Raw genomic sequence first — 17,490 nt, forward strand, 5'->3', positions numbered from 1 at the left:
AGGCATTTCTATATATTTTATTATTCTACTGTGTCATTCTTAGCTTTTTGCTACCTTGTGAATGAGTACTCTATATATCTTTCATAAGTTTTTTAATTGTTAAAATGATTACTGTGTGTAAACGTCACGGACCCTCCTCTAAATGGGCTCTACAGCAACGTGTTACGTCATCAGTTCGAGTGGGAGTCGAGGCTCTCTCTCTCTCTCCCTCCACCAGTGTTTGTCAATTCCTAATTAATTCACTTTCTCAATGGTTCAGTTTTTTCCGGAATAGCAACAGTTTGAGGAAGAATCGTCCGAAACGGGTTAAAATACCGTTAAGTGCCGTCGCTTTTGTGGAAAATAAAAACATGAGTGTTGAGGCGTACGGGCCGAGCTCGCAGACTCTAACGTTCCTGGACACCGAGGAAGCCGAGCTGCTGGGAGCGGACACCCAGGGCTCCGAGTACGACTTCACCGATTTTACACTGCCGAGCCAGACCCAGACCCAAGGCCAAACCCAGAGTCAGCTAGACAACCAGGTTCGTGTGCTTGTGCGTGGCAATTCGGTGCCAAAATAGATCTTTTACTGTGTTGACAAAACCTGAATTAGCTAACAACATCGCTGGCGGCTAACTCTGGCTAGCATGATGCGTTTCATCTGTTACCATGCAGCTATCCTGCTAATTGGTTAGCATACTTGCTAACTAGCTCATACAGTTAGCATGCTCTCACAGCTAGCATATCAAGATTCAGTAGTTTATTGCCATACCAACCCAGGTTGCCAGGAATTTGTCTGTGGCCAGATACACAGACACAATTCAGTTATTTATAGTCCCCCATACAACACCCATCACTGACAGCAATAAATACACAGTTCAGACAAGGCCAGTAGATGCAATAAGGTAGTGTGATTTTGATGTCAGCAAGTTGTCTATTGACATGACAGCCAGCAGGCTAGATAGCAAGTGTAACACAAAGCCATATCTGTCTTTCTTTAGCTGGTTGGCTTTCTAATTTGTGCACCTGCAGCTGATTAGCTGTGATCCCTCAGTGTTAGTCCACCCCCATAGAGTTGACATTAGATTGCAGTGCATCTTTGTTGATTCAGCACAACTGTCTCTTCAGGTTAATGGCCCTGATGGGGTGTTACAGAATGGAGACGACCCTGTGATTAAAGCCAGTCAGCTGCTGGCGGAGTTGAACTTTGAGGAAGATGAGGAGGACACTTACTATACCAAGGATCTCCCTGTGCATGCCTGCAGGTAAAGAAAGAGACTGTGCGACAGGTGCTGTGGTTGTCATCAGAGTGGGAAACGATCCATTGCAGCGATTTTATTTCAGTCAGGAAAAGCTTACTATGGATTTTTAACTCAAGGAGTGTCTTTTTCACTTTTTGATGGTTCATCTAATTTGTTTTAACTGCTTTAGTGCTATGCTCCCTGTCCACATGCTTACTACAAGGCGTCTTTTGTTGGACATCATGTCGGAAGCCGAACTATCTAAATTTCGCAGTACCATAAGTTCAAAAGTAAATTCTATCGTGGGGAAAAAAGGACCTACTGTGAAAATTGCAAAATATTTTAAATGCAACATGTCAAATGCCATGACAAATAGAAGTACAACCCAAGGGTAATCGACACAGAGATCTCTTCCTCCATCTCAATCTTAACCTTACTTGCACACAACAGTGCAAGTAAGGTGCAATGCTGCCCATCTAACAAGCTGGCTGTCAGCTGTTAGTCATCAGGTTGGCTGTGCCAAAGGAGTCCAGTGGAGGATGTCTGGCTTCTCAAACATGCTCATTTGTCTAACTAGATAAGTTGGCTAACCAAGGTACTTTGCATCAGTGTCACTTACCTTTGAGTTTGTGACTTACCGCTCTTTCTTTCAACATCAAATCAGTAGCAAATCCAGGTGTTTTGATGCCAGTTGCAGAAAGTTTGTAGGACAGAGCGTGATGGCCTCATCCTTCTCTCTAATTGTGCCACCCACTGCGTACCAATATTTTTATCTTTGGGAAACAAATGACCAGTAGGGAACTTTGGCAGTCATCGGCAATAAATAATTGAGGCATCAAGATTTTGGCTAGTCAGTCAAGCAGCTAGCCGGGCGCTGTCTGACAGATTACGGGGCACATCATTAAATATGCATATTATTGATCAAGTGGAGCATTCATCATTCTCTGATGCCTTTCGTTTTTTAAATGATGATTCTCCTTTCTCTTCTTTAGCTACTGTGGGATTCATGATCCAGCTTGTGTGGTCTACTGCAACACTAGCAAAAAGTGGTTTTGCAATGGCCGTGGAAATACGTCCGGCAGGTAAGTTTCAGTGACCAATCAGCTTTCTATTGACCCTCCTCATGTTGTACTTAGCTAAATGAACTGGGAGAAGGTCAATAAAACCAGAAAACATTGGCCAGATATCCACTCATTTCCTGCAGTCACCTGGTTTCCTCATGTGATAGCGTGGTAAAGTTGGCTATTACTGTAGCTGAACTTGGGCAGCATTGCCATCAGTAGTGTTGTGTACTAGTGATGCTGCATGTCCCACCTATTGCTTTAGTACGTCTGGTGCTACAGATTGCAGTCAGCTTGCTCAAGTCGATAATCACATAGTAACACAGTTGCTAGTGGTGTAAACATAGTTATGACCCCTTAATGCCTTGTGTTAACATTCATCTTGTGTTCATAATATAAATCATTTGCATTTCAATTAAAAATTAGTAGTCGCAAAAACTCTTATTGCTATTACCCTATAATACTTTCTCTCATAATCTCAGAAGCACTAAAGAGGTTGGAATGGTGCTTGTAACATTTCTTTTATTTCAAAACTAAACTTGTGTTTTCCAATTATCATACCACAGGCATCACCTGGTCCTCTGTATTTGAACGCTGTTATTGGAAAGCAAGAGAGTGTAAACACACACATATGTTATTGTTGTTCTGCAAGTCTGAATCTTTTTCCCAAAGAAAAGGACAAACAGCAAAAAATAAGCCAGCACAGTTGATGCAGTTAAGCTCCATTCGAATCTGAATAAAACATGAATGCCCAAGACATGTCAATGCCAAGTGTAAGGGGGGTCTTATTGTATACACCCTCACTGTATACAGGACACTAGTCTTTTGTGGACCTCCATCTGGCCCATAAAGAGCATTTTCCATTGTCTTCTCTTTCAGCCACATTGTAAACCACCTGGTGAGAGCCAAGTCCAAGGAGGTGACCCTGCATAAAGACGGCCCACTGGGGGAGACGGTGCTGGAGTGCTACAACTGCGGCTGTCGCAACGTCTTCCTGCTGGGCTTCATCCCCGCCAAGGCTGACTCAGTGGTTGTGTTGCTGTGCAGGTAAGGTCAAAAATCATGTGCGTAGAATCAGCCAATCTTGATCCATGTAGTGCAGGTGAGAAAACTGTGTTTGAAACTGTGTGAATTAGACTATTTAAATGTGACAATTAGCAGGCTTGCAAAATGAAATTGTTACTTTACATTCTGTAATGGAATAATAAAACTCTACACTGATTGAAGTTGGATCTACGTTTTGCCCGGGTTTTGCCTACTCAGGCACATGAAATGGAAACTCTGGCCACTATAATAGCCTGCGCCGTGCTATATTAGGTGCAAAAGATGTCATATTAATGTCATATTAATTTTACCATAAATCTTTAGTGCACATAAAACTCATAAAACAGACACTGCAGTCTTTCACATTCTTCCTCACATTGTAAATCTGAAATTGTGCCAAAATATCAAGTTTTGTGCTTTATTTATTTTAGGTATTATATTCCAATGCCCGTATATCTCTTAAAAGCCAGTATAAGCCAATAATATTGGTGCACTGTCCGGCACCACTTAAATTGCTTTTTGTTCTTAAAGTCAAGTTGCCATGACAGCAACCTCATATCTAAACATAGAGCTTGTGTGTATTACTGTGTTTGTCAAGGTGGAAAATATGCAGGCATAACAAGCTGGTATTGGGATGCATCATTTGTCATCTTTGATTGCCGCTATTATCCAAATGTTATTAGTATAATGACAAGACACACTAATAAAAAAACCTTGTTAGCTAGTCAGTTTTTATTAAGGAAAAATCCAACAGCTATTGGCGGTGTACCTTTTCCATGTTGTTGGTTGGTGATGTTTTTTCTTATTCCTGTGGATAACAGGCCAAACATAGATGGTGTGAAATGTCAAAACATTTCCAGTGCAGCTACAATGGAGTTAGACAGCAGAAAAAATCCCTAGCTGGTGCAGATGTAGATGAGGCAGATTGGACAAAAGTTGGTTCACCAAAAAAGTAAATTCCAGCACTGCATCACAAAATACATATGGGATGTATTGAACATCACAGATTGATGATGTATAACAGTGTAAGAGTATCCACAGGTATATTTTCCTTTAGGGCAGCAGGGTGGTGTAGTGAGTAGGGAGACAGAGGACCCAGGTTCAAGCCCCCTTGACAGCAAACATCCATTCTGCTGAAGTGTCCCTGAGCCGGACAGTGAGTTTTCCCAGCAGCACCAGGGGGCGCTGTTTTGTAGCTGACCATGCGCTCTGACCTGCCTGTCGATGGGGGCGAGTGCAAAGAGAATTTCTCCCATCAGCAATCAGTAGTGTATCTTAAAAAATGACAAATGGCAATTGACATGTTTGTTTTGGTGGTGACACAGGCAGCCATGTGCCAGCCAGAGCAGCCTGAAGGATATCAACTGGGACAGCTCCCAGTGGCAGCCTCTCATCCAGGACCGCTGCTTCCTGTCCTGGCTGGTGAAGATCCCCTCGGAGCAGGAGCAGCTCAGGGCGCGCCAGATCACCGCCCAGCAAATCAACAAGCTGGAGGAACTCTGGAAGGTACTACTATCTCAGCTGTCTTCGCACACAGAGCCCCGTCATAGAAGTTATTGATATCTGGTGAAACTAGAATTTGAGCTTTTGAGATCATTAATCTATTAAGTTAGCCAGCCATATTTGTACAGTGGGGTGTGTGACGTAAAGATTTCCACCAAAAATTGCCTCAACATTTTCCTCAATAACCTCATCTGCCTACTGCTTCTTTCCATTTCTTTATTTCTGTAAGCCTGCCCATCTCACGCCTGTTTCTGTACTCATGTATACCCCGCAGTTGTTTTCAGTGTCATCATTTCTTTTATATGTACTCAGTTGTATCCATGCCAGTTGGAATTGATGTGACTTGAGCCTGAGAGGAAACAGTAATACAACTGTGTTTTGCCTTTCTATCCCTATGTTACTCTGTTACTCCTCATGTGTGATCTTTTGTGTGTGTGTTCATCCTCTTCTTGGCAGGAAAACCCTACAGCGACCTTGGAAGACCTGGAGAAGCCTGGTGTGGATGAGGAGCCTCAGCACGTCCTGCTCCGCTACGAGGATGCCTACCAGTACCAGAACATCTTCGGCCCGCTGGTCAAGCTGGAGGCTGACTACGATAAGAAACTCAAAGAGTCCCAGGTCCTGTACAACTGAGCAGGGTGTGCTTTGAATTAGGATGAAAGGGGATGGCATTATCACATTATTAAAAAACATTATGGCATGCAGCCTCCTTGCTTTAAGCAAACATTTGAGAGAAGACATTTATTCACATTATTCACCTCCTACTCTCCTTTTTGAACCATTTGAGAAGGGTGGTTCATGGTTCAAAAAGTTGAGATATACAGGATGGAATCATTTAAGGACTCATTCGTGATTGAATTTCAGGCTTTTTTTTCTTTATAGTAAAGAAAGTGAAGCTATTTAACCTATGTATGCCTATGTTTTGTGTTGCATTTGGAAGTTTTGAAAATTAATGGATACATGAACTGTATACTCTGAGATTGTTTGTTGTCCAGTGATTTTGACAACATGAAAACTGCTGATTTCTGCTAGTTTTAAACATTCAATATATTTTTTTAATTTCGTCTCAACAGACTCAAGACAACATAACAGTCAGGTGGGACTTGGGGCTGAATAAAAAGCGGATTGCTTATTTCACCCTTCCCAAGACGGACTCAGGTGGTAATTCGTTGTTTTTCTTCATCTTCATCGTCATTGTCATCATCATGGTTTGTCTATGAGTGATCCTTGTCATTTCATTTCGACATCTTTGCATTCTTATCAGAGCATGCAGATGTAACTGAAGTCAAAAAACATTCAAATTTTGTTATATATTTTACATGCATACATATATATGTATGGCTTTCACTTAGTTATTGCTTCTGTGGTTTGTTTTTATGTCCGGCTTATCCTCTGCTCTCCTCTAGATATGCGGCTGATGCAGGGAGATGAAATCTGCCTGAGGTACAAAGGAGACCTGGCCCCTCTGTGGAAAGGCATTGGACATGTCATCAAAGTGCCCGACAGTATCCTTATCACTGTTACTTACAGGAGACTAACTGTTGCTAACAGAGGCTGTATAGTTCTGTGATTCACACATATATCACTTTTGACACATTTGCATTTAACTTAGTAACTTGCGGTTCACTTAAATATTTTACTTCAAATCACAGTTGAATAAAGTAGACCAAGCGCACTGTCGTAACAGTTACAACATGTGAGAGAAGAACTGTATGCTGTAGGGTTCTGCATCCTCCTTAACTTGGCTGTACCAGACTATGGTGACGAGATCGCCATAGAGCTGAGGAGCAGTGCCGGGGCTCCAGTGGAGATCCCACACAACTTCCAGGTCGACTTTGTGTGGAAGTCCACTTCCTTTGACAGGTATTCAAAAGAACAGGCACACACTTTTGTCTCTTGCTGTGATGTCAACCACATTAATGTTTCAGCAAAAAACAAGCTTTCATCTTTGGCTATGTGATAAAGGGCTATATAAATAAACGTATCTTTTGAATAAGAACATATTTTTTCATGTATGAAGAGATGATCTCAATGCCGTAGTTTGTCCTGTGCACGTTAGCACTCTTCTCAGTCAGTTGGTCAGAGCAGGAACAAAAGTCAACACCCACATCATAGTACTGTACTGCATACTGAAAGGCTTCAGACCTATTTCATGTTGAAATATATTTAATAATCTATACATATTCAGTGAACGGCTGCATTGAAGCAATTTGTGTTTCACCACGACTAGTGAACCTGATGAAGCCTGGTGTCTGAAGCTTTTCAGTGTGCAGTGAAATACTTTCATCTGTTTATGTTTTTAAATACATTACATTGTAGATAATGAAACTAATCCTTAAAGTAAATAGATCAATTAATGATGTCAGCGTAACTCTTCATCTTTGGGACAATTTTACGCAGTTTAGGTTTTAAGATTTCCACTGAAGGATGGGTCTTTATTCAGTACTTCTGTCTCCATCATCCAGGATGCAGAGCGCCCTGAAGACATTTGCTGTGGATGAGACCTCTGTGTCTGGTTACATCTACCACAAACTGCTGGGCCATGAGGTGGAGGATGTGGTCATCAAGTGCCAGCTGCCGAAACGCTTCACTGCCCAAGGCCTGCCTGATCTCAACCACTCCCAGGTGAGATGGAGAAAAGATAATGAAAACTAAAATGTTGTCGGTGAGGCATTTTTGCAGTTTAACATCAGGAAATTCTACATACGGTCATCTCTAAATTACAATCTACAAATAACACTACTATTGGAGATGCAGCATAAATAACAAAGGCGAGGTGCTAGTTGTAAAAAGCGGTTTCTCGTCAACTCATAGTTAGTGGTGAAGATACAGAATTTGAAACTGGATCTGAAACATGAAACTGGGGCCTGCCTGTCCTCACAAAGAAAACAGGGACAAAATACAATGATAAAAAACATTGTGGAGAAAAAAAAACAGCAAATTGGCACAGGTGAGATAAAAAATACAAGGGTTTTTAAAAACCATGTCTTCTCAAAAGAAACAAACAAACCAAAACAGCAGGGGTGTGTGAAATGCTTCTGATAAATAATAATTGAATAACAATTTTATACAGGTAACCCAAGTGCTTTGCTTCTTACACATATGACTCTCATTAGGTCCTGTCCTCCAAGGGCTCACATGATTGTGGTTTGTTGTAATGCAGGTGTATGCTGTGAAGACCGTGTTGCAGCGCCCCCTCAGTCTGATCCAGGGTCCTCCTGGCACGGGGAAGACGGTCACCTCCGCGACCATAGTGTACCACCTGGCTCGACAGGGAAATGGGTAAGATGGATACACAACTGTTTCTCCTCTATTTTAGTTTGTATTTTGAATGCATGGGCTAGTGCTAGAAATAGATTGCATGAGCATGCTATGACAATAAGCATTGGGATTTGATTTGAATGTGAGTAATTACTTGCGTTTACTCTGCAGTTAAATAAAAATGTGTTATAGTCACTAAGGTGCTGCAATAACTTGTGTCCCTCCAGGCCAGTGCTGGTGTGCGCTCCCAGTAACATTGCGGTTGACCAGCTGACTGAGAAGATCCACCAGACGGGGCTGAAGGTGGTGAGGCTGTGTGCCAAGAGCAGGGAGGCCATCGACTCACCCGTCTCCTTCCTGGCTCTGCACAACCAGACCCGCAACATGGACAGGTAACACATGACTGGCTGTGGCTCAATAAAACAATTTTAAAAGTTATTTTCATGAGGCCTTTTTTTGATGTCTGGTTACTTATGTTTCCTTCTCTTTTATAAGTAGCTAGAAGAAGTATTTTGTTATTTGTCAGTTCTACTTCTGCTCCACAGCTTGCATCAGATGTCAACATGCATTTTATCCTCCTCTCCAGTCTCCACCAGCAGTGTCTAGAAAAACTTGTTTGCCAGGCAACATATATTTCCTACTGATTCCTGTGAGAGTGGCATTGGCTAGAGTTTTGATTAATATTGGAATTCCAGGAAGTGCCAATGTAATCAATGGTGGCATAAAATGATTCCAGACCCCTCAGTAGTACAACCTGTTACAGATTCAAGTCTTTGCCCACCAGCATGGCACTGATCTCAGACTGTGTTGAAATAATTTATGCTGCAGTATGCCAGAACTACAGAAGCTCCAACAGCTAAAGGATGAGACCGGAGAGCTATCCTCCTCAGACGAGAAGCGCTACAGGGCTTTGAAACGCACTGCTGAGAGGGAGCTGCTTATGGTATGAAGGGTATCTCTGTTACTGACCTCCAAGTCCTACTAAAAGTTACCTGTTTGTGACAGTACTTAAGCACAAAATTGTAGAGTGGTTATTGTTAAGGGCCTAATGATATTTGTGCTAATCTGTTCAGGTCCACTGTCTGATAGTGATGATTCTATAAAACTTTTATGTTGAAAGATATAAGTTAAGTAAAAAATGTGATTCTTCACTGTACACAAACACATCTCTCCTCTCTTCCCAGAATGCCGATGTGATCTGCTGTACCTGCGTCGGGGCTGGGGATCCTCGCCTGGCCAAGATGCAGTTCCGCTCCATCCTGATTGATGAGAGCACCCAGGCCACCGAACCAGAATGCATGGTGCCCGTCGTCCTGGGGGCCAAGCAGGTATGGGCACAGCAATGCCCCATTTGTAAGAATACATTCTGATAAGGAACAATGAGTAATATTTGCGTTTTATTTATTAGTGCTATTAGTGTTTCCTTTAGTAATGGGCTTAATGCTTCTTCCCGCCACAATGGTACATGGTATGCGGGACATTATGTCATCATGGTGGTGTCTGTGTATAGACACATTCTTGTGAACACAATAACTCAAGAAACTTCATACTTGCACCAAGGTCCAGTGTCCCGCAGGTTTTTGTTTCTCCCTGGTGCTTAATGACCCACACCTGGTCTGTATCTACCTGACGCCAGGTGTGTCTCACTAACTATCAGGGAGGAACCTCGAGGACCAGAATTGAGTACCTAGGCCCACCTAGACTACATGATCTGATGAGAGCACCTTCCTGCATACATTTGCATATTAATGAGGAAAAGCTGATTTTCTTTTAACTATTATAACTCCTTAATGCTTTGAGAAACGGAGTTCATATTAATATCACCCATGACAAGTATGTTGACAGAAATATTTACCAATTATTACATTAATTACTTTAATTAATTCATTAGCATAACTCATTATGTTTGATGTATCATGGTTATCATGTTGAGACATAAGCAGCTCAAGTGCCTTTTGTTCAGTTATTTGTGTATATCTATATAAGTAGGCTGTACAGTGGCTGCATTTTTCTTGACATTTAATTTAGCGAGTATCCTATCTTTGTTCAGCCACTAAAGTCTGTTACTCTATTAAATATAAGCTAATGAGGCTGGCTGGAATTAGCTGACTATTATACTCCCATCTGAGAAAATCTCAGCAAATAGACAGCTAATTACAAATAGGTTACCTTATATGACACTGTGTAGGCTATGTTCAAATTTTGCCTCTATTCAGATTGTGTTGGCACAGATGCAACACGAATCGAGCACCAGCTGTCTGACCATGTGCTGTGTGTTGGATTCCATGAATTATGCTCAGTGTAGTTCACTAACACATTGTCAGTCCTTGACAGAATGAAATCTTTGTTATTTGTAAAGTACGTCATCATGCAATTTGATGGTTTTTGATACTGAGAATGACTTTTGCTCAGTAAGGGGATCCATTTCAAAAACAATATATCAAATCACAGCAATTTTAAAAGTTAAAAGAGTAGACAAAATTATATATAACTTTCCTCTACATGGTTATAGTGCTTTCTTTTTCTGAGGATTCTTCGTGTACATAATAAAGTATTGACAGTACAACCAAGTGCTGCCATAGTACAAAATGCTGAAGTCTCGTTTTATCGCCTATAAGTGAGGCAAAATTGAATTTTGAGAGGAATGATGCAGGGCTGTGTCTGTGTTGTCAGAGGAAAGTACACGGGGTGGACAGTGTTGCCACAGAAGTGGGAGTATGCTGTGTGCACAGTAGCTAGTTTTACTGACTTTGTAAGAACAAAATGACCAGATGGTTAAAAAACTGCTGTCATAACTCAACTATCCAGTGTCCACACCTCATTCTTCCTTCTTGATATCGCTTGTATTCTAACTCAGTAATCATCTGTTTTCCCCACAGTTGATCCTGGTGGGTGACCACTGCCAGCTGGGTCCTGTGGTGATGTGTAAGAAGGCAGCCAAGGCAGGTCTGTCCCAGTCCCTGTTTGAGCGTCTGGTGGTTTTGGGGATCCGGCCCATCCGTTTGCAGGTCCAGTACCGTATGCACCCGGCCCTCAGCGCCTTCCCTTCCAACATCTTCTACGAGGGCTCCCTGCAGAATGGAGTCACTGCTGGTGAGACAGAAAGAAACTTGGTATGAAATCTAATGTGAGGATGCTCAATCGTGGCATCGCCTTTTCAGCACGAGTAAAAGCTGTTGAAACTGCCCTCTAAACTATTGCCCAGGCTTCAGCATACAGTAAAATGCTCAGAAGTCATGTTATACTGCCCACTTAGACTTTCTTGGCTGCTCTCCCCATTCCCCAAAGTTTCAAAATCCAATCAGTGGCATCCGAGATATTATGCATGACGGACGGACAGATGGACTGGGGCCAATCCGTAGTCCCTTCCCCGATTTCATTGTGGGGGACAAAAACAGAACAGACCTTGGCTGCTGTCGCTTCTTCCAGCTGATCCTGTAAAGAGAGACTTTGACAACTAGCGCCATGAGCATCACAAGCCCATGGTCTTCCACATCAAACAGTTGGTGTACTTTGTTCTACATCAGTTATTCTGAGTTATATCTATTTTTTTCCTCCTCCCACAGCGGACCGGGTGAAAAAAGGCTTTGATTTCCAGTGGCCCCAGCCTGACAAGCCTATGTTCTTTTACGTCACCCAAGGCCAGGAGGAAATTGCTAGCTCTGGAACCTCCTATCTCAACAGGTTTCAACTTCTTTGATCATTATGCTGACTTTTTTTTAATCATTTAATATAAAAGGAGCAAGATAAACATATATATAAAAATAGCTTGTTTTTCTTTTTTGATATTTGACATTTTCATTTTAAGAGGACAAGTTGATCAGTTTTCTAGGATTTTCTACATTTTCCTAAATCACTTCAACCAATAGTCATTAACTACACAGTGCAGTTTTACAGTGTCTCAGGTGTTCACAAACACAGGGCCTTCAAGTTTTAAGAGATATTGCATCAGTTTGTGTACATAATTTCAGACAAGCATTGTCAGTTTGTGTGAAATGTCTAGTTAATATCAAAAATATTTTAGAATATGTTCTCTGTAATGTAATCCCCCTACTTGTGTGTATCCAGGACTGAGGCAGCCAATGTGGAGAAAATCACCACCAGGTTGCTGAAGGCTGGAGCAAAACCTGACCAGATTGGCATCATCACCCCCTATGAAGGACAGAGGTCTTATCTGGTCCAGTACATGCAGTTCAGCGGCTCCCTACATACCAAGCTCTACCAGGTATAATGACAAATATCCCTTGCAGTGTAAAGGTTTATTGCACTGGTCACAAGAACAATGTAGCACAACCAATGAAACTTACGAAACCCAGTAATGTGTCCAGTTTAGAATAAGAGGAGAATCAAATGGCCCCAAAACCTGCAGCATGACATCCTGTAGACTGGGAGGATACATTACTTATTAATTAATTACTAATTTCTTTACCTTAAACAGTACCATATTTTATGCAGGAGACAAGACAAAATTATTATAAAATGATGAATCAGTTTTTTCACTAATTTTTCCTCACTCTTTCTGCAGGAGGTGGAGATAGCCAGTGTAGATGCCTTCCAAGGCAGAGAGAAAGACTTCATCATCCTGTCCTGTGTCAGGGCCAATGAGCACCAGGGCATCGGCTTCCTCAATGATCCCCGACGTCTCAACGTGGCACTCACCAGGGCCAGGTAAAACAACACGAATTAGTAGAGTAGCATCCGATCAATTTGCTTTCATTTTTACAGTAGGAAGACAAGTGAATACAGTCAGGATAACAAACCTGAGCTCCAAACGCATAAACACATAAATGTGGGGTCCATCCCAACTATATATTTGAAGTTTGGTTGCTCTAGCATCAAGCGTTTAGCAATTATGCCTCACTTCCGCGTGTCTTCGCCGTCAACTTTGTTTGTGCACCAAGACCAAATGGTTTGGATTTTCAAAACTCTGGCTAATAGGCTTAATCTAGGAAGTCCATATGCTGTGTGCAGATTGTTGAGATTGGATCAATTTTGCGGGAGAAATGGCGAAAAATTATTTTTGCAAAAAAAAACTATCATGGTGGAAATGAAAACCAGTATGTGCAATGGATTCAGTTTGAGCCAAGGAATCTGAGGGAAAAAGTTTTGATTCTAGACCTTTCGGTCCAGGAGTTATTGGGCAAAACGTAAAGTTGCTTGTTAAAGCTACACTAAGCGATTTTCCGACCACTAGAGGGTGACAGAAACCGCAACACATTTTGTAAACACACACAGCAAAACTACTGGGCGACGGAAGCGCTTAAGGACAAACGGTGCATAAAGGCTAATGGCTAAAATAAACGTACATCCAGAGAAATATCGCTGGTTACCAGTCTCGCTTTGCCAGATTTTTCTCCCGCTGAAGGTTACATGTCCCACAATGACAAGTGAAGAAGTAGGTAGCAAGTTTACTAGTTGAACGAGTTTACTCGCTTGCTTCATCGATTACGCCATTACCAGAATTTTTTTCAGGGATGAGAGGGGGAGAACGCCGCTTTCAAACAGCGCAGGATAAGACAAGCTAGTTTTAAAAAAAGGAAAAGCTACACCTCGGGCCGAACCTGACAACAAGCTTTAGAAAAGAGGTGAAAACAACACAGCTGGGCTGCGTGTGTGGCTATTTGTTTATATCATTACATCTCACGGAAATCTCCACATAGCACACGTTAGTTTCTGGATTGGTTATAGGGTCTGAAATCGCTTATTACAGGTTTAAAGCACCACCGATCTGTGTAATTTTTGTTGCCCGAGTAGTGGGGCAGATTTGAAAGCTGTCCACCAAATTTGGTTGCTCTAGAACTTACAGTCTCTGAGGTACAGATTATTCTAGGGTAGTAGAAGATCCTTCATTATCATTACTCCTTTTCCCTCCCCGTCATTTAAAATAATTGTGTTCTGCTTCTGTCCTGCAGGTATGGTGTGATCATTGTGGGCAACCCCAAGGCCCTGTCCAAGCAGCCCCTGTGGAATCACCTCTTGAACTACTACAAGGAGCAGAAGGTCCTGGTGGAAGGCCCCCTGAACAACCTGAGGGAGAGTCTCATGCAATTCAGCAAGCCTCGCAAGCTGGTCAACACCATCAACCCTGTGAGTGGAGAGAGTGTGTGTGTGTAAGAGACATAGAACATATGGATCACTAAAATTAAGGTTTTTTAAACTTCTCAGCCCAGGAGCCTGAGTAGATTTTGTCTTACATCCTGATATCTAGGCTCATGTGTCCCAATAGAAAAATGATCCAGTTAAGGAAAACAAGTCTTGGATAACAAATATATATTGTCTCTTTGTGCATGCAAGACTTGGAGCTGAACCATGTTCTGAAAAAAACCCTGCTAGACACAAGGAATAGCGCTACCTGTTTTATGGTTTTGCAGGGTGGTCGATTCATGAGCACCGCCATGTATGATGCCAGGGAGGCCCTCATTCCTGGATCCGTTTATGACCGCAGCAGCAATGGTGAGGAATACTTCACAACACCCTTGTTGTTCTCCTAACTAAAAAAGTTCCCCTTAAATTACTAAATACTAAACTAAATATACTAACTTACTAAATATACCAAGGGTGTCACACTCCAGTCCTGCAGGTGTTCATTAACGGCAGTTAATGAGCCACACCTGGTCTCAGACCTGGTCTCACCAGGTGTGGCTCATTAACTCTCAGGGAGGATCAAACACCTGCAGGACATTGGCCCTCGAGAACGGGAGTTTGACACCCCTGAAATATAAAAACATAAAAAATTATATGTAGCCTACTGTCATCTGTCACTAGACTAGTTCTGCACACAACCAAATACTTAAATAGGGTATAAATTTAACTTGTGCTTCTTTGCACAACAGGGCGTACGTCCAACATGTACTTCCAGACTCACGACCAGATAGGTATGATTGGTACAGGCCCCAGTCCCATGACTTCCATGAACATTCCCATCCCTTACAACCTTGTGATGCCCCCTATGCCTCCACCTGGGTACTTGGGACAAGTCAACGGGCCCACAGCAGGTGAGAGAGAAATAAAGCTGTACTTTTGGAAGAGCTATGGGTTTGTATGGAGCAATTTAAGATTTTACCTACGATTACTTAACATACTGCATGTTAGATAAGTGTTAACATGCACACCGGACACAACTATCTACCAGAGACACAGAGATGATTTTAGTGCCAATCCTCTCGTCAGATATTGAATATTGAATAAGGTGACCAATGGGCCAAACTCTCAAAAAGTCGGTGTAGTCCTGGTTGCTCTTCAGGTTATAGTGCTGTAACACTTTTCAAAAAACACTGTTATTGTAAAATGTGACATCTGACATTATTTTTCTTCAGGTCGTGGTGGAGGTATGAAAGGCAAAGCAAATAGTGGTGGAGGAGGTGGCGGTGGGGCTCGAGGTGGCCGTCAAAGAAACCGCACCAACATGGGGAACCACAGCGGGGGGAATGGAGGACCGGACCGCGGACAGCATGGCCACATGAGTGGCAGCCAGGCCAGCCAGGACCTGGGTTCCCAGCCCTTCTCCCAGGGGCCTCTTACCCAGGGCTACATTACCATGAGCCAGCCCTCACAGATGAGCCAACCTGGGCTGTCCCAGCCTGAACTCTCACAGGTCTGTTTGACTGTTGTTGTTTCAACAGTTGTGAATAAATCTTAAATCTTAATCATCAATTTGGTATTCAATAGATTTTACAGTATAAAGTGCTAACTAGGTGCACTTTGAGGCAAGCTGTTTACAGTCAACATGTTCATTGCAATTCGTACCTAATGCCAATATTGCTAGTCAAGTTTATTTATATAGCCTTTTACCACAAGCATTGCCTCAAAGGGCTTTACATACCATATCATATACATGCCATATGCATACTATATCACTATATACCATACTACATCATATACATACTACATATACATGTACATCATATACTACATCATAAACTACCTCAAACACACTCACGCCTACGGGCAATTTAGAGTCTTCAATCCGCCTGACCTAGCATAGATATTCCAAGGGCATATCCAAGCTTTCCTCTTCATTTTGTCTAAAACCACTTACTCCTTTTCTGCCTGGAAAGGATTGAAGGAATGACTGCTGACTGACTGGTTTCTTTCACTTTTTATTTGTTTTTCCCTTTACAGGACAGTTACCTAGGTGACGAGTTCAAGTCCCAGATTGATGTGGCTCTGTCCCAAGACTCCACCTACCAGGGGGAGCGGGCGTACCAACACGGTGGTGTGACTGGACTGTCCCAGTACTAGACTGTAAGAGATTCCACTCTGGACAAAAACTAGACACTCATTAAAATGTATTTTACAATATGTTGAAATTATTAATGAATGTTTTCTCAAACCAGTGGATGTTAATTGTTTTTTCCTTTACTTTACAGTTTGCTGGAAAGGAGCTAAGCCTGTGTTGAGCTTAGTTCATCGGTATTTTAATCTGGGTAAATACAAAAAAGAACAAACATGGATACCCGTTTTCCACTGCTACAACTGAAGCACCACTGTGTGAAAGTAACAGGAGAGAGACCGAGAGAAACCAACCAATCACAAGAGTGAGAGCAAAATGGGAGTAGGGCTGGACAGGAAGAGAGCAAGAGAGCGGGAGACTGGAGGAGGAGAGAAGGCGCTGCTGCTCACACACGAAGACATGGCGAAGGAGAAAGCTGTTGTTCGTCGGAGCAGCGCGGTTGGAGAGGCAAGACCTTTCGATAGGTCAAGGAGGGTGGAAGGTCAGAAAGACTCTAGAGGGGGAAAGGGGGCGACCCTGTCATGTTCTCCTCCTACGCCCCTGAACCCTTGGGGATCTCCAGGTAGTGTGGTTGGGGAGCTTGCTCCAAAAGCTGAGAGAGATGGAGAAGAGGTGTCTCACACAAATGTCCTCCATGCTAACTCAAGAGGACGTCTATCGTGAATCGAGAGGAACAAAAGGGGACGCAACTCCTGAAGCAGTCAGCTGATATGGGAACTTTTTTAAACTCAAAGTTTGAATCGAGGCTCATGCTCTGCATTTGAACATGTCTGAGAGAGAAGAGAGTGAAAACACTGTTCCGATGAACTCAAAAATGGTTGTGGTATTGTGCCTCAAACAGCTCAAATGAAGTTTGGGGAATAAATAACCACGGATCATTACCTTTTCTTTCTCAGCTTTGAGTTGGAAAGTTTTCTAAATAAAGTCTGTTTTCATTGAGGTTCTGAATGATGGGAAGCTAGTGATCAAGGTGGTCTACAAAGAATAAGTGGTGGAATTAGCTCTTATAAAATATATATATTAAAGAAAAACATTTTTGTCTCCAGATCTGAAGGCATGGACTTGAAAGATCAGTAGTTAGTGAGACAATTTTGTTTTTGTTCTTTCAAATGTATCTTTGAGTAGTACAAAAAGGAGAGTGAAAGACAAGCATCATTACCATCTTATA

The 17,490-nt window shown here is 42.3% G+C and overlaps 1 protein-coding gene across 1 annotated transcript; it reads left to right on the forward strand.

Annotated features, from left to right (window-relative positions):
* Positions 1-224: 224 nt before the first annotated feature.
* Positions 225-17,261, forward strand: LOC139909276 (regulator of nonsense transcripts 1). Its single transcript, XM_071896290.2, has 24 exons — positions 225-521; positions 1,108-1,244; positions 2,213-2,302; positions 3,161-3,328; positions 4,651-4,831; positions 5,285-5,446; positions 5,902-5,989; positions 6,235-6,333; positions 6,583-6,691; positions 7,294-7,453; positions 7,992-8,110; positions 8,317-8,481; positions 8,918-9,032; positions 9,274-9,417; positions 10,969-11,182; positions 11,656-11,773; positions 12,158-12,314; positions 12,615-12,757; positions 14,002-14,176; positions 14,461-14,542; positions 14,923-15,084; positions 15,406-15,683; positions 16,211-16,333; positions 16,459-17,261. Exons 1-23 carry the CDS (start codon positions 351-353, stop codon positions 16,328-16,330), a joined length of 3,357 nt encoding a protein of 1,118 aa, XP_071752391.1. The 5' UTR covers positions 225-350; the 3' UTR covers positions 16,331-16,333; positions 16,459-17,261.
* Positions 17,262-17,490: the final 229 nt, after the last annotated feature.

The sequence above is a fragment of the Centroberyx gerrardi genome, chromosome 13, assembly GCF_048128805.1.
Source record: "Centroberyx gerrardi isolate f3 chromosome 13, fCenGer3.hap1.cur.20231027, whole genome shotgun sequence".
Lineage (NCBI taxonomy): Eukaryota > Metazoa > Chordata > Actinopteri > Beryciformes > Berycidae > Centroberyx > Centroberyx gerrardi.